General features: G+C 40.3%; 1 protein-coding gene across 1 annotated transcript in view; it reads right to left on the bottom strand.

The window, feature by feature from the left end:
• Positions 1-1123: 1123 nt before the first annotated feature.
• The window catches only part of BMPER (BMP binding endothelial regulator), a 239854-nt gene continuing 222891 nt past the window's right edge, over positions 1124-18086 (bottom strand). Inside the window, exons 14-15 of the mRNA XM_004676848.1 lie at positions 12246-12376; positions 1124-2539 (exon numbers count right to left, since the gene is read on the bottom strand). Coding sequence (XP_004676905.1) covers positions 2358-2539; positions 12246-12376 — 313 coding nt within the window. The 3' untranslated portion in view covers positions 1124-2357. The remainder of the gene's footprint in view (positions 2540-12245; positions 12377-18086) is intronic.

The following is an 18086-nucleotide window of genomic DNA, read 5'->3' as shown; positions in this document are numbered from 1 at the left end:
AAGAAAGAAAGAAAGAAAGAAAGAAAGAAAGAAAGAAAGAAAGAAAGAAAGAAAGAAAGAAAGAAAGAAAGAAAGAAAGAAAGAAAGAAAGAAATGTACAAAGTTTAAACTAAACCCTGGGTAAGGCAAGTTACATAAATCTGTAAACAAGCCACTCAAAATGATGAAATTGAACCATGAGGAACTTTTGTGTCTTTATCTCTCATAGGTAACCATGATAAAAAATGCTGGGTAAGATGCTGTTTAGTCTTATTGGCTCAAGTCACATAGCTCTTGGGTGAATCATAAGTAGCAAGTAATCATCCAGAATTTTCCCTTTTGCATCATTTCCCTTCTGCGTCTTTCTCGTATAGAGGGAAACCCCAAAAGGAACTGGAAAGTAATTTAAAGAAATCCAAAAGAAACCAACCAGGAGGAGTAAACTGATTGCCCTATTTTGCCTTCCAGAACAGTGGGAAGAATGAAAGAGATGGCAGGTGGGAACGGGCAAACTGAATATCTCAGATTACTGTGCAAGGAATCTCATATAACTGGATACCAATCCAACCTTTGATGACTTAACAGTGGCCACGTCTATGACTCTCATTCCCGCCCTTATACTTCTCAGCCTCTTTGCATTATGGATAAGCAATAGCATGGCCCTAAGCCTTGTGAACAAGGTCTCAAACTACCCCTGGGCCCAGTCACCTAAATCAGAGCTCTCTTTCCACGAACAACAGTAAAATGATCCAGTTACCTTGGGTCCCCAATGCTGGAGCATTTCAAAAACAAGCACAACAATAACAACCACATTACAGCATACCCCAACCAGCCAATGTTACACTCCAAATTTTATTCAGTTTACTAAAAGAACTAGGGATGACTCAGTAAAATGCCAAGTTAGGGCTTTTGCAGTCATGAATATATATATATATAAAAGAAATACACGTGTCTTAACAATGACAAGATGCTGACTGCCAAAAAATGAAGGGGTTGCTATTGTCTATTAATAATACTTTATAAAAAATATTGTAGGGTACATAAAATATATGCAAATAAAACTGTTCAAATTGACAAATTTGAAATTGATTTATCTTATTTATATATAACATAGAACACAGCACATCTTGAAATAGAAAATGCTTTGTTTTAAATCTTGAGCCCTTTATTTACTACAATGCAGAACATTTTATTTTTAGATATCAGTGGGCTTTATTTTGTTGACATTTTCACTTATTCAACTGAAAGCAAATGTCAGGAAAATCAGGTGGTGACTAGTAGTAATGTATCAGCAAATCAGAGCAAGTACATTCCATTCTTTGGACTGATCGTGCAGTCAGTAAAGATTTTCTCACTGCCTGATAAGTAAGACGGGTTAATACTCACCAAATAGCATCAGTAGAGGAATTCTCTAGAAATAATTAAAGACTTTTCATTTTATACATAGACTAGTAACAGAATATCACTGGTACACATCAGTTCATTAGATCTGCTGATCCCAAATTGCTCAGAGATCCAAAAACATGTTTGTTTTCAGATGTGGTGCAACAGTTTCTAAATTTTTGTTCTAAAATTTTTGTTCATGCTCAATAAACTAACATGTCACCCAGACACACCTTAGCTTCACATGTGACAGATATGTGGATGTGTCCATCATACACACATACATAATTAGGAACTGCAGGGAAAAGCAGAGATGACAGGAGTCATTTGTTTCTTTGGTTATGCTCTAGAGACAAGTATGTATTTCTTGATAACTAGCCAATCAGTTTTGGAAATAACACCAGACCATGACCCGATAGAGCCTAACGGCCTATCCCTCGCTTGACATGCACCATTAGGGCCTGTCGCCAATCACCAGCCATCTCTCTAGGCATGCATTCCTGGTTTTGGAACCATGAATTGCCCCTAGAGAAGTCTTTTCTTCTCCAGCAAAGTATTCCAACTCAACTGCAAATCCTGATTCAAAGCTAAAATTAGTGCAGGCAGGCAATATAGGTTTCTTAGAAAACTTCCTTAAAAATGACAAATGTTTGTGATGTTAAAACCACCCAGTATGTCTGCATGCTGCCTTATTTAAATTAAAAACACCTGGTTTATTTATACAATGTATCCAATGGATTACAGATTAGGATCCTAGAAATAATACATGTCTTATAGCAAAAAATATACATATAATTATCCATCTCTAGCTTATATAAATGATGAAATGTTTCTGAATATATCTATATATCTATATATATATGTACACATATATACTCTGTGTGTGTGTGTGTGTAATTGCAGAATCAGCACACAAATATTGCAGTCCTTCATTGGCTCTTCCACTTCAGTGTCAAGGACACCAGGTTTCAAAGTCTTAAGGAGCAGAACAAAGGTCACCGCTGAGGACAAAGGACTGGCTTGATGCACCTTCCCTTGTGCAGGACCAAGTTTGCTGGACAGTGGCAGCCTGCAACACACGGCTTATTGCATGGCCCGATCTCATTCCAGTTGTCACAGGTCTTGGCACATCCTGGGCCGCAGGTATCATACACAGCACCGTGCTTACACTGGGTGGCTGAACAAAAAGAGCCAGAGATGAGACCAAGAGAAATGGCCACATTAACTCACCCTCAGCCCAACACCATTTCTGTAGGCTCCGGCCACTCACTGCATAGACCTTCACAGGGCACAGTTTGACTTTGCATTTTAACAAAGGGATAACAAACAGCCAATATTCCCCAGATATTCTGGGAATCACTGATACTGGAGCAAAGAAGATCGAAGGTTCACCTCCTGGGCCAGCGAACTTCAAAGTGAAAGAAAATGAAAGCGTAGTTTATGCCTACATAAGACAAACTGCACTTTAGTAAAGCAACAAGAAAATCTATAAGGTTATTTAGTTATTGAGACTAGTAAGAAAAATTAACTCCAAATCATTCTTCTAGTTATTGGGCTATGATGAATAGGAAAATTTGTGCAACAACATCAATATTCAAGTGTATGGAATTACATATAGAGTAAAAATCCTGTTAAGGATATTGGAAATGTGTGATAAATTTTAATCACAGTGACCCTGTATTGAGTTAATCAATTTGAGGCAAGTTAGAGCAAGAGTGGGGTAAAATTAAAAAGAGAAAAATCAGATGTGCAATTAGAGGAGGGATGTGTCTCCCTGCTTGGGCCAGAGAATATAAAAAGGATGATTTAGCCAAATCATAATCAATGTGCTATCTTTGCTAAATTAGAGATAAAATTATCTTGACAATATTTTGAGTTTCTAAGAATTTGTAAAGAGAGTAGTCAGAAAGAAAAGAATACAAACATTCTGGATGTCTTGTGACACACTGATTTCCATCTGAATTATTTCTAGTGATAAAAAGCCCATCCCTCAGCTTCATGAGTAGGGACGTTAACACATGTAGATATTAGAGGAGGGTCTCTAATAGTGGGAATTCCAGTAAAACCTAGTCTTCAGTTGAAGCTTTAAACAAAAGCATGGAAGATCTTCATCTGTTTGGTTACTTCTATTGTTGTTTATGCAGTTTGCCTAAGAATGCCTAACAAAGAATCATGTAATTGCAAAACAGAAAAATTGAACTGGTTTTCAAGCAAGTGAAAGATCTCAAATCTTTCAAGGTATGCGAACAATTACCTCTGAATGTTTGTGTTTGACCATGCCTAACACACCATGAGTTAGTAAAAAGCCTAGAGAGGTATTTAACATCACTCTTTCATGAGCTGAAGTGTGCTATGATAAAAACAGACACAGCTCTATAGATACAGATATAATAATGCGATGCTGTTTGATGGCAAACAAAAAATAAAAACACTTAACCTTTGTCTCTAGTTCTTGGTTCACAGCTTCTAAAACCCTTGGAGTCCCAGAATGAGAGTGTATTTAGTATGCTAAAGACTGGGTGGTGGCTAAGGGTCCCTGGAGGGCTGCAGAGAGGGAGCTGGTCTCCAGAAATATGAGGACATGATCAAAGGATTTGAAATTGTAGCCCCAACCCTAACCACCAGAAGGGGAGTGGGTTTGGATGTTGAGTTAATCCCCAATGGCCAGTGAAATCTCCTGAAATTCCTTAAGAAATCCCTGATTAACAAATGATGGGGTTCTGAAAGTTACAGAATTGGTGAACCCATTGAGGTGCTGACTCCGTTGGTCAGAAGCTCCTGTGGCCCTCATCACTAGACTTCATCTGTACCCTCATAACAAACCAGCAGTATCAATAAAGAGTGTGTTTTCCAGAGTTCTGTGGGTCACACTAGCAGCTATTGGGCCCTTAAAGAAAAAAGGATATAAGAATTTCCCTCCACCCCACTTTCCTAGCCAAGTCTTGCAGAAGTAGGGGCAACCTTGGAACACCATACGTGCAAGTGATATCTGAAATGAAGGCAGGCTCCTGGGACTGAGCCCTTGACATTGTAGAGTCTGACGCTGACTCTGCATAGTGTCAGAATTGAATTTGATCATAGAACACCCACTGGGTCTCTTGGGGGTTGAAGATAAAGCCCAGCATATTTGGTGTCAAGGTATTTGGAATAAAAATAGTTCATTACCAAGGTACTGAACTTTTCCATATTATTTCTTATAGCCCACTGATACCTGCTAAAGTAGTCCATCTATCAAACTTGCCTCAGTCGGTCATTTTACCTATGCCATTTGTTTTCTGCCAGGACCCTAACCAATATATTGGTTCCATAAAAAGTTACTACTAAATTGTTTCAACTTTTTATAATTTAATTCCATTCTTTAGGCTACCAGCCTTCTCCTGTAGTTGAGTCAGTCCTCAAGACCCGTCCTCTGTCTTGATCTAGTGCCATTATAAGTGAATGTCAATCATCCATTCCTTGTTTCCCAGAAACCTAATCACTGAGCTATTTATTCTATAGTTATATGGAAAAGCGGCTGGGTCGCCCTTTAAATCTCACCTTGTGTTTCCCTGATAATATTTATCTTTCCATTGACCCTTTGAAGTCCTTCCATTTTCTCTTTTCAATGACAGAAAAACCTAAACATTGTGCACACCAATCATTTGGAAACATCCTAGCTAAATACCATATTTACACACAATAACTTCATCCAGGTGTTGTTACATCTCTACAGAACCTGGAAATTAGAATTTGTTTCAGTTTCCAGATACCTATACACCAAGCCAGATCAATTATAATAAAACTTCTGAAGGTGGGATTGATTAGCAGTCATTCTGTAAAATGCCCTACAGCACATGTGATTTTAATGTGCAGTCAAGATTGGGAACCGGTCCTATAAACAACAGTCTCATTCATGCTTTCGGACTTAAGCTTCTTTAGCCAACTAGAAGATAACTAATATTTCCAAAGTGCAAAATGATATACAATGGAACATCCTACTATTCCTCCCCGTCATCTTCTACCAAAAACCCTACTGGAATTTCTCCCTTAGTTCCAGAGCACGCATCCCCTCTCACTGGTGGATTGATGTCACCTACAAGACTGTCCTTAATTCATTTCCCTACACTCTGTCCTCCTCATTTGCATCCACCCTGTAATTGTCAATCCTGTTTTCTGACCCATCTTTTCCAGGAATTTACTCCATGTAATATACCTTCCTCTCTCTTTTGCACCATCTTTTCAATAGTAGGAACATTTATAGTCATTAATGAAAATTTTGGTGAAACAAATCTGGAAAAGTGGTGAAGAAGACAAGTCACAGTGTTGATAACAGCAGATGACAAGCATAAAGAGTAAGTGAACTATGACTTTTGGAGGAAGAAGAAAGTCAGTCATAGGTTAAACAATTTTTTGGGTTTTGTGAAAGATTAGTGTTGATCTGAAAATATCATTGACATATTGGCAATCCCTATGATCCCAAAACTTCCCCATAATCTTTATGTCCATTTTATCTTACTGACACTGAACTCTCCAAGTTCTGCTACTGCCTTGAGAATACCTTCTTTCTAACAGGTTTCTTTGGCTATGTTCTAGCATGAAATATTCACATTACCTTTAACATCCTCCCTCTCCCTTCCTTCTATTCCTCTTCTTCCTTCCTCTTCCTCCTCCTTTTCTTCCTGTCCTCCACTCTTAACTCCTTCACTCTCTCCCTCTATCAGTAACACAATTTTATCATTAACTTCCCATGAAAGAGCTCTGAAAAACTCCTCTGGAATCTAATACCTACATTTGGATTCTCTTTTCAACTAATCATTTCCTAAGTTATCTCTTTCAGGAAGCTTCTGGGATCTCCCCTGGATACCCTTCCCTCCTCTGCCTAGATTCCAAAATTACAATGTAATTATAGGTCTTAATCAAAGATATTCATTAGAATCCTTTGACAACCTTTTAAATGCTATATACTTCTTGTTTCCATTCCTTCAGATGTTTGCTGTGGGCTGCAGTGGGAGCTGGGTAGCTATTGATTTAGAGTTCCAGGTCACTATGACAAGCACCCCATATTGAAGAGTGAGAACTCCTGAGACCTGGGTCCTGAAGGCAGAGTCCTTGTTTTTGTGACCCAAAATCCTGCCTGACATTGGACCAAGCACAGGGGAGCAATTCAATAAATGCCTGTTGGATGAGGATTTAATTTTAATGACATTCAATGCATCATTCCATTTCCCAGTGTGGATTAAATTTGGCTGGCCTTGAACTCGATTTTCACTCTGCTCCTTCCAGAATGCTTCTTTTCAACTTATTTTATCCTCCAGATACCTTGCTCCCCTTCATATCCTACAAAAATCCCTTCGGTATGAAAATTTAGCAGAATTTTCTCTTTCCCAACTGGCTTTTTTTTCTTTTTCCCTCATTGTTTTCTAGACATAAACTCTTTCATATACTCTTTTATTTCTGACTTTTTAAGTTTTTCTTCTAGTTTAACCACCTAACTTACTAATTGTCTTCTGTTATAGCATGCCTTTTACTGTTGAAACTCATATTTCATTTACGATCTACAGGAATCCTTTACAATCTACAAGAATGTAAATAGAATGTAGAAAAACTGCTGGAGAAAGAAGATATTTTCTCTAGTATTCACCTTAATAGTACAAATGAAGCCTCCACTTCAATTTAAATTAAGTCGATAAACAACCACTAAGTATCTACTATGTGCCTGGAATCCGCTTAGGCCAGGAAATCAAATGTGAATCAGATATCAACCCTCGCCTCTAATTACAGGAGCCAGGAGTTACAACTAAGTAGATACAGTTGACATGGGAAGATTGTCCATAAAATGCAAAATGTTAAACAAGGAAAACAAAGCAGAGTGAGAGAATGAGAGAGAACAAAACTTAACGTTGAGGGTGAGGTAGGATCCAGGAAGATACAAAAGAATAGATCCCACTTGTGGCTTAAAAGGCGAGTCAAACTGGCAGGCAACAGCAACAAATGACCCAGGGACTGTGAGCTGCAAAGGTAGAGAAGACCAACACGTGGTCCATGGTGCAGTCAAGTAAAGGAGGATCCCTGGTGCCTGGGCATGGACCTGAGGAGGGAAAATAAAGGAGACAACGGCACAGGAGGAGGCAGAGGCTGCACGTCTTGGTAAAGTAGGCATTAGAAGGGTTTCATTGGGGAAAGACAGGACCAGATTTGCCTTCAAGTTGGCACAACTTAGAGAATACTAGAAAGTTAATACTGACCTAGAGCTTGTTTTCCCTTCTGGAATTCAATGGCTTATGAAATTTATAAATGCTGAAAGATAAGTTTTTAATATAAAAGTGCTACATCTTGGGCCTTCGCTAGTGGAACAAGGGGTTAAAGTGCAGCACTATGAAGCTATCTGCAACCACTGCAGCACCAGTTTGACTCACATTGCAGAGCAGACCTCTCCTGTCTGTCCCTCTGCTCCCCTCAGCAGTGTACTGCACTAGAACTACATGTCTCTTTTTACCCCACGCACCTCTGGTCTGTACCCCAGTTCTTGTATGCATAAATAAATAAATCTTCCTTAAAAAGTGATACAATTTGCACAAAACACCTTAAAAATATTTACTTGGTTAAGTATATATTTTTTAAATAACAGGAAACTACCAGACTTGCTCCGGCCAGCAAATATCTACCCTCATGGGGACACATGGAAGTTACTACATAATGCATGCAAGTATCAGTTTGTGTTACTTTATGGAGTAACTCACATAGGCACTTTATCAACAAATTCAGTAAGTGTGATCCTGTGGCCTGTGGAAATCACCCTCCACCCAGTGGGTGCTGAACACCACAGTACTGACTTTATGTTCTAAACTTTGATGAGAGGCATCCAGTTTGCCAAGGAAAAGCTCAAGAGTATGTGTATGACTGGGGAAGTGATATGGTAGCAAAAAGGCTACAAATATGTGGCCTTTACAGAGAAAACACCTGAAATTTATAGAGGAACACAAGGAAGGCATTGCTCATTCTCACAGAACACAGTGTGCTGTAGAAACACACACACACACACATCACTCTGAATATCTTAGCACCTTTCACCTATAAAAGCATTACTGAAAGTGCAGTGACAATAAGTGTCATACAGAAGGTGGCAGAAAATCCACTATGGATAGCAAAGTAAGAGGCTGAAGCAAGGGTATAGCAAGTTGCAGAAGTAGAAGTTACTTCCACAATAACAAGTAAGAATTTCCAATAACAAGTAACAGATGAATAGAAATTGGAAAGTCACTAAGGCTAATAAAAATCTCGACAAGTATTTGCACACACTGTTTGAAGCTTATCTAAATCTATAAACAAACATATATTCATATTTAAGTAGATTTTTTAAAATGCTTGCCTGGGTAATCCTAATGATTAAAAACAGAGGTTATCTCAAAATTGACTTGGGTGGATTCTGAGATTTTTTTGCTTTCTAGTTCTGTATCTTTTAGCCAGTTACCAATATTCTAAGCAATATTGTCTTCATCAGTAGTAGATAGGTTATAGAAAGTTACCATATAGAATTTAACAGGTATTAAATAAGGGAAAATGTAATATAAAGAGCTAGTGTATGTTTCAGGCACAGGATGTCCTTAGAAAAAGATAAATAATACAAGTCATTTCTATACTTGTACAGAACTTCACAATAGTCATTTGCATATTGTATATTTACCAATAATTTACAGGTGAAAATGGGGCTCAGTCCTTCTTGTCACAGTTAGTGGGCTCACACTTTGTATTGGTAGCCGTGATAGTGTTAAAATTCAGGCTGAATGTGGAAATACCACTTGTTCATTCAGTTTCTCACCTGGAAGGCTTCTTGTTTAAAGCTCTTTGCCCTGGAAAATTTCTCTCCTCTGTATTCTCTGTATTAAATGGCCTTCTCTGCACAGTCATAATTCAAAAGATCTGGGAGCTAAAATCAAGTAAAGATTGTTCTTATAGTTGTCAGTCTTCCAGATGAATCAGAACTGAATCTACTGGTTCATCTGCCTATCTCTGTAAATTTCTGAAAGAGAGGGAGAGAGAGAGAGAGAGAGAGAGGGAGAGAGGGAGAGAGGGAGAGAGAGTGAGAGAGCGAGAGAGAGACAGAGAGAGAGAGAGAGAGAGAGAGAGAGAGAGGTTTCCCTGCAGCCACACACTGACAGAGTTACACTTCATTCAGAGGTTCTACTAATTTTAAGTGGTAAATGGAAGATTTCAGGAACTAGATTCCTTTTCCATCAAAAATGTAATTTTAGCTTGTGAGATTCAGTTCCTGAAATCAGTGTGCTGAGATAAAATGTGGACTCTTCAATTGCCATGTGTGCACTAGAATGATGCTCAATTAACCATGGGCCAGGGGAGAGTGTGCATGTGTTCTGAATCCACTCTGATCTCAACTCTGGCAGCACCCTAGTTAATAAATTAGTGATGTTCGACTGAGCCCTATGTTTCAGCAGGATGGAAGGATGGGGTTGGACACCATATATCTCATTCAATTTTTTAAAGGAAGGAGGACTCTTCATGGGGAAAGAGAACAAAGAGTATATGCTGGAAGAATCTAGCCTTTGTCACTGCCACCATTTCTACATTGCCCCACTCTGATTCGGAGTTAGCAGTAAGTCATTCAGTCTCATTTTTAGGAGCCTGATTGATTTTTCAGCACATCAATACTCCTCTAAGAAAGAAGAATTGATAGAGAAGCATGCTTGCTGCAGAAAGTGAACTCAGATATAAAGACTGAATTTGAGTTTTTAAAGAAAAGGACAAATCCAAAAGGGAAGTCAAGGAGATAAAAAGATCTTGGTGTTTCTCAAGGACACAGACTAGTGACTGTATCAAGGGGCAACTTGAGGAGGCTTTAGTAGCCCCAGGATACCCATCAACCTTCCCCCCCTTGTGAACCCAAATAAACACACCAATTAACTCAGTGGTTTCAACTCTGGCTGCAGGTCAGAATTACCCGAGAGGTTTTAAAAGATACAGTCCGCCAATTAAAGCAGGATATCTGGGCGTGAGGCCCAGCAAAGGTTTCTGGTTTATTTGTAAGTTCCTGGAGTGACACCAGTGTCCTGCCAGGTCAAGATTTTCCGGTCTAGATGAACGAAACATCTAGATGAACACAGCTTCCAAGCGATGCTCCTCCTTGATGGCAGTTCCAGCCAGAACACTGTTGCTTCCTCCCACCAACATAGACCTTCTAAGTCAGAAATGGCAGGACCTGCTACTTTTCCTATACTAGAGCGTAGGCTATTAGGCTTTGTGTAGAATAGTACACAAATCCCTCTCTTTACTCCAAACAAAACTGGCCCTTTACAGCAAAAAGTTTGTCAAGCCTTGAAGTAGGTAACAGATATTTTTTGGTCAACTAATCTGCCAAATTTACTACTAAGAACTGAGTTCCTCCATGAAATGGATACTTTTCTAGGTGTTTCGCACACACATCAGTAATGCTTATAACTGCAGAGTAGATATTATCGTAAAATTCCAAATTGTATCTCCACTCTCTCTTCTCTCTCCGGATGCTGCTTCTACTTTGCTTCAAGCTACTGTCATTTATTCACAACTTCTGCATTAGATAACTACCTGGTTAACTTGCCCCATCTAATTATCTTCTACAGAGCCACCAGGGTGAAAAAGCAGAAAGAAGTCTGCTTACAACCCACCAGAGGGGGCCTTCCCTGGTGGCACAACAGGTTAAGGCACAGCACCACAAAGATAGCTGCAGCCACTTCGCAAGTTCAATCCCTGGCCCCGGAGGTGACCCACACAGTACCGCAGACTTCTCCTGACCCACCTGTTGCTCCCCTCAGCAGTGTACTTCCTTGACCTGCCTGTTCTGCTCCCCACTCTGTCTCTGGTGAATCCTCTCAACACCCCTGCACCTCTGGCTTGTACCCCAGTTCTATATGCATAAATAATATTAAAAACAAAACAAAAACCACCAGAGGCCCCAATCCTCCCCCAAGACTGGCAATGCCCGGCATGATCCAGCTCCTGTTTCTACTCCTTCTGTACCATGTGTTCTCCGTGCCTTCCTGCAACGTGCCCAAGTCACTAGCTCTCTCCCATTTCCAGTGTGCTATTCTTTCCTACCTGAAGCCTAAAAACAGTTTCTTCCGTATGGACTACTTGCTTTGACACTCTTCAATGCTTCAGGGTCCAGCTGAAATATCACCTCCAGAGAGAAGCCTTCCCTCCTCACATCTGAGTTGCTACCCACTCCAGTTATTTCCTATTGCTCTGCCATATTCCTTTCCCTCCTCACATTTATCATAGTTTGTAAGCATTTGTTTAGAGTTACTGTTTTTATGCAGTTTCTCCATTGGACTGCCAGCAACTTAATGACAGTGTCTTCATCTCCCAAGTACTCACAATGCTTAGCACAATGCCCAGCACTTACCCACTTACAAAATAAGTATTTTCTTGGATGAGTAAGTCCATTTTACAGATATAAAATAAGCTTATTAACTTTCCTGAGATCAAAAAGCTTTAGCAACTATTACAGCAATTTATCTCCTAGAGGGGAAAGAACATAAAGAACATCTTGCTAGATTTATGAACCCATAAAAAAAATCACACATCCTGAAGACCTTAAATGACTGTAATTGTCCTGAATCTCTTGCTCCGCACATAACCTAAGTCACAGCTGTCCATGTGCTGAGTACATCCAGCTGGTGGCTTGAGGTTGGGAGGATTTTGCAACAGTGGAAATCCTTAAATTGTTCAAATGTGCTTGTCCCAGAGCATTGCTCTTAAGTGCTTTCTATCTTGGCCCATGGGAAGTCCCTGTGTTCTGTCAAGTTATAAAGGGATTTTTCTCTGGTTCATTCCATCAGCAAGTCTCTTTCATTGCCATCCTGGGCACTGCAGTGACCTGGTAAGGGATGGGTCCTCCATGAACCTCTCACCTGCACAGTTCTGCTGAGGCTCCCAGTGAACGCTGATGCCCTCTCGCTGGCAGGCTCGTGTATATGCCAGGAATGACTCACAGTAGCAGTTTTTATGAACTGGACATTCACACATGTCTGTCACGCAAGACCTACAAGACCAAAAGAGGGAGACATGAACGGTTAATTGTAACAAATGATCAGACACACTGAACATGACCTGCAGAAAAGAGTGGGTAGGTGGATGAGAAACCTTGAACGTCCATTAAAGGTTGCAACTTAAGGTTCGGAACTAAAACTGACATAAAAATTCCACCTGAAATCTGTGCTGAATACCCTAAACAATGTGATACAGACTCCTTGTATTATAGAGCTATGCAATAGACATTCTGCAATGAAAGAAATTGTCTATAATCCCCACTATCCAAAACAGTAACTGACATCCACTATGGACACAGACTAGCTAGAACGATCTAGTGTGATGAGAAAATGAATCATTCTAGATTTACTTGATTTAATTTTAATTAAAATAGATGTAAACAGCCTCATGTGTCACATATTCTGAAAAGGCAGGTTTTAGAATCTGGCCGCAATTCAATGAACTGTTCTTTTCTGATTAACTCTGATACAAGAATAGGTTCTACTATAGTATAACCAAAATAGTGACTATCTTGATTAAAGTGTAAAGCCATGATTTTTCGAAGACAAAGAATTTTCTTCTGCAGTAACATAGTCTCAATAACTTAAAGCATACTGAAATTTATTTGTAGAATTGGTGTGAAAAATTCCAAATAAAGCAAACTTCAGACTCTCATAATTAAGCTAAAAGATAAAAATGATTAAACCAATGCTTCCCACACCTTTAGTTTTAACATGGAGGTGATGGATGAGGATATTAAGAGCATTTAAATATGCTTACAGTCAAGGTCTGGACCACTCAGGGTGGTATAATGTGGAACTGTCCTCAAATTCTTCAAAAAAAAACCGAGGAGAAGGGTATGCTTCACATTTTATAAAGCCATCATTATGCTGATATTAAAAGTAGACAAGAACACAAGAAAGGAAACTATAGCCCGACACCCATGATGAACACAGGTGAAAAAATCCTTGGCCCTCCCTAGTGGCACAGCAGGTTAAAGCACAGCACTAAGAAGCTTAAACCACTTCCGCGTGAGTTCGATTCCCGCCTTCCCCGGAGGAGATCCACATGGCCCGGCAGACCTCTCCTGGCCCACCCGCTGCTCCCCTCAGCAGTGTACTTCATAGATCTGCCTGCTCTGCTCCCTGCTCTGTCTCTGGTGAATCCTCTCACCCTCCGCATCTCTGGCTTGTACCCCAGTTCTGTGTGAATAAATAAAATCTTTAAAAAAAAAAACTCCTCAACAAAATCTTAAGAAACTGAATGTAGCAATACATGGAAAGGATCCTATCACATGACTAAATGGAAATTAGTCCAGTGCTGTATGGTTCAACATCTGAAAATCAATCAATGTAGTCTACCACATTAACAAAAGGCAAGACAAAAATAGATGCAGAAAAGGCATTTAATAAGGTTCAACTGCCCTTTATGGTAAAACCCCACCAAAATGGGGGTAGGAGAAACATACATCAGTCTAAAGTGAATCGGTGACAAACCTCAGCCTCCCCACCCATCTCTCACCCATATCTCTCCCAAGTATCTCTGCATATCTCTCATCCATGAGTCTTTAAGTTAATAAAAAGTTTATTTATAAGACAAACAATGAGCTAGAAGAAGTAATCAGGAAAATAAACCCATTTACCATCGTATCAAAATTAATTCCTAGGAATATACTTAACACTATACAGTGGAAACTATAAGACATCATTCAAAGAAATAAAGCAGATAATGCCTGCTTATGGATTGAATTAACATTTTTAAAATGGTCATCTTACCCAAAGTAATAAACAGATTCCATGCAATCCCATCAAAGTTTCAATAGAACAAATGAAAGGAACTATAAAAATCTTTATAAAGCCAAAACAATCTTGACCCCCCAAAAATAAACCAAACCCCCCCCCAAGAACAGAGTTATCATAGTCTACAACTTCAATCTAAACTACCAGGTTATAGTAATCAAATTACGTGGTATGGGGGTAAAAGTAGGCAAACAGATCAATGGAATAGAATTGAAAGTCCATAAATCAACCACATCTGTTAACAGCTGATCTATGACAAAGGAGCCAAGAATCTGCATTGGAGAAAAGAAAATGCCTTCAACAAGTGGTGTTGGGAAAATTTAACAGCCACATGCAAAGAAATGATATGAGACAATTATTTCAGACCATACTCAGAAGTTAACTCAGAATAAATAAGCATTGCCAAAGGATGCTGAGGAGAAGAAACCCTCTTACACTGTTGCTGGGAATGTGGACTGGTCTAGTCCCTATGGAAAACGGTATAGAGGTTTCTAAAAATATAAAAAATGGATCTAGCATATGGCCCAGCATGCCCACCTTTCAAAATTCTCATTCAAAGGAAAATAAGCACTTCTATGTTCAGTGAAACACTCTTACAATGGCCAAACTACACAAAGTACCTTACTGCCCAATAACAGATGGAGTGGAAGGAGATGGGGTATACACACAGTGGAACACCCCATATCTATAAGATAGCTGAATATTTGTCATGTGTGACAACATAGATGCAACTCAAAGTGACTGTGCTGAGTTAAATAAGTCAGGAAGAGAATAACAGACAAATGCTGAATGATTTCATCACATGGAAAACAGGCAAACAAAACAAAGGTTCAGACAAAAACAAACCCTAGAAATCTGACTTTAAAATGAAGACTACCAGAGGGAAGAAGGGGGTGTGGAAGGTGGAGAGCAAAATGGGGTGGCCCAGAGGATGATGTTGGAGGATGCTGGGTGCTTTGCTGATAGGTGTGATTGGACAACAGATATTGAAGAGGTGCAAACTTCTATAACTGTTAAATAAAGAAGTCATTTCACAAATAAATTAACTGAGAGTCTTAACACATGGCAAAAGGCAATTAAATTGTATCTCCTAAATCTAACATTAGTGTTTTTGTTTGTCTGTTTGTTTGTTTGCTTTTAAAGATTTATTTATGCTTACAGAACTGGGGTACAGGCTAGAGGTACAGTGGGTGAGAGAATTCACCAGAGACAGCGTGGGGAGCAGAACAGGCAGATCAAGGAAGAGCACTGCAGAGGGGAGCAGCGGGTGGGTCAGGAGAGGCCTGCTAGGCCATGTGGGTCAGCCCCCTGGCTGGGGATCGAACTCATGCTGCCTTGACTTTGGAGAGCTTCACAGTGTTTTGCGTCAACCCGTTGTGCCACCAGGGAGAACCCTAACATTAGTGTTTTTACCATTTCATCCCACCATCCTCAACTTCATCTTCCAGCAACTTACCTGCCTACCAATTTGATGTGATATTTATGCAAGAAATCTCTAAAAGTAAAAGCAAACTCCACCTCCCACCACCACCTCTTTTTTTCATTACTGGTCAGTGAGACCTCCTCTGTATAGATTCCGAATCAAGGTTGAAATCAGGAAAAAATAATATTCAATAATATCGCAGATGATCTTGAAAAGTGACCAGACCCTTACTCTCTCTTGTTAATGTGTCCACAGTTTCTCCTTGCCTAGGAATGTGAGCACTTCTGAGGACAGATGCTCAGTGGGCTCCGTATGGAAAGCAGTGCACTGCCTGCTTTCACGAGAATGAAACAGCAGACACTGAATTAAAGGATCGACAAACTTGCTGTGTACCCCACCAAGTGATCCCACCCAACATGCAAAGGCACAGCCTTGGTTGGGATGAACCAAGGGATGAGAAGGAACAGATCTGAGACCTAAAAACCCTTCTCCATTTCGCCAACGGAATGCTTATTTGATGACAAAATTGATCTTTCTACTCTGTGATAACTAAGACTGTGATTCTTAGTAGCCCCTCCTGCATTTATTACACAAGTCATGTTTATTAGCAAACTCCTCTGGTACTAGACGCATGGTGTTATGTCTTTAAAATTTATGGGGAGCCGTCAAAGAAAAGCTAAATAAAATCTGGTCTTAAAAGAGCCTTTAAATGTGTGAGTATGAGCCCTCATCAACACCATTTCCTTTGCTGCTTCAATAACAATTTCAAACTAACCTATACCCATCACATTCCTGCTTAGAAGTCACAGTGACATTTTCTGCTCCCCCTGGTATGCTCTGATGCCTTTTCTGTATCATTTCTCCTGGAGACTTTCACCACCCACTCGCCTTCCCACCTCAGGGGGCCTGAGTTTCTTTCCTTCACACACACCTCCCACTAACATGACATGGGCAAAACTGTAACAGAGACTCTCCATAAAAGGGAGGTGCTGGGCCCTCCCTTGTGGTGCAGTGGGTTAAAACGCAGCACTACAAGCTAGCGGCAGCTGCTCAGTACAAGTTTGATCCCCACCCAGAGGCACAGACTGATATTCCATCATCTATTCAGATGATGGGATAATGAATCCACATGGCGCTGCAGACCTCTCCTGTCCCGCCCGCTGCTCCCTCAGCAGTGTACTTCGTCAATCTGCCTGTTCTGCTCCCACCTCTGTCTCTGGTGAATCCTCTCACCGCCCTGCACCTCTGGCCTGTACCCCAGTTCTGTATGCATAAATATATATTTTTTAGAGGGACGTGCCATGTTCCCCACCCCCATTTTCAAGTAGCCCCTTGGATTAGCTACTGGGAGCTAGGCGAGGAGCTGACCAGGTAAGCAGGCGATGCTGTAAAACACTGAAGGCAGGTAGGCTCAGAGGGACTTGTGGAAAAGGGCAGCTTGCTTCTCAGTTTTGGACCTACAATAGGGACTTGGGGGCCTTGGAGACGTGTGGAAGAGCGACACAAGGGGAGGCTGAACATGGCAGCTTTTATCTCTACTTGTGCTTTGATTTTGCACCTTTGTCCCAGATAAGTCCTGCACTTTATGACCCTTCCCTTATGATCCACTGCCAGAAGTTGCCTTAGGCTCAGCAAAGTTTCCGGGGCCCAGTGGCCCTGTTTCAGGACAACCTATTTGGTTGGTCATTTACCCATGAGAGAGTGAGTAACTATGGGGAATTATTCTTTTTTTTCTCTCTCCCTTCCTCCCACCCTGCACACTAATCCTATTAAATTCTTTCGAAGTAGCACTAAGAATCCCTTATCTTCATGTGCATGGATGGCTGACCTCCTTACAGCTTGCAAGTGTGGGCTCCTACATTGCCCCCTCTGTCCACACTAACAGAGCGGAAGTTAGTGGGCCTGGTAAAAATGACGTTACTTACATGGAAAAGACTCAGTGAGAGGAAAGCAGCCTCCTGTTTGGAAGAATGTCTAACGGCGTTCTCTAAAATTGTGTGGACAGTAAACAAATTTGATTTGTTTGGGCTAAAGGATTGTTAGTAAATGTTTTTCTTCTTTTCTCCTAATTTTCTAGTGGTTGGCTTGTAAAACTACACAGGTTAAAATAAATCACGGCGGCTACATCCAATTCACGGAGGGTGTAGAGAGGAGAGATTTGAGCTCATATTCCCTGCTCCTTGCCCACACTGGCTCTGTCCCACACACAGGCAAACTGTTCTCTCCAGACAGATCAATAAGTTACACTTTCAAACAAAGGCAGGCTTGCACATATTCTAATACCTGCATTTCTAATGGGCGACCTTTGAGTGAAAAACATTTGTCAAAACCAGCCAATGATTTAAAATATTTCACATGTTTTCAAGGCTTCAAAGATGTGTTTTGTCACAGAAGTTAGAACGATAAGACGCTTTTTCACTTGTCAAGTTGATGATTTTTACACAACATTGTGCCCAGAATTTATGAGAGAACTGAGAAATAAAGACCCCATGCTACCGGCA

This window comes from Condylura cristata, unplaced genomic scaffold, assembly GCF_000260355.1.
Source record: "Condylura cristata isolate star-nosed mole 26May11 unplaced genomic scaffold, ConCri1.0 scaffold00005, whole genome shotgun sequence".
Taxonomy (NCBI): Eukaryota; Metazoa; Chordata; class Mammalia; order Eulipotyphla; family Talpidae; genus Condylura; species Condylura cristata.
Note: the sequence above shows the minus strand (reverse complement) of the source record. Positions and strands in the feature narration are given on the sequence as shown.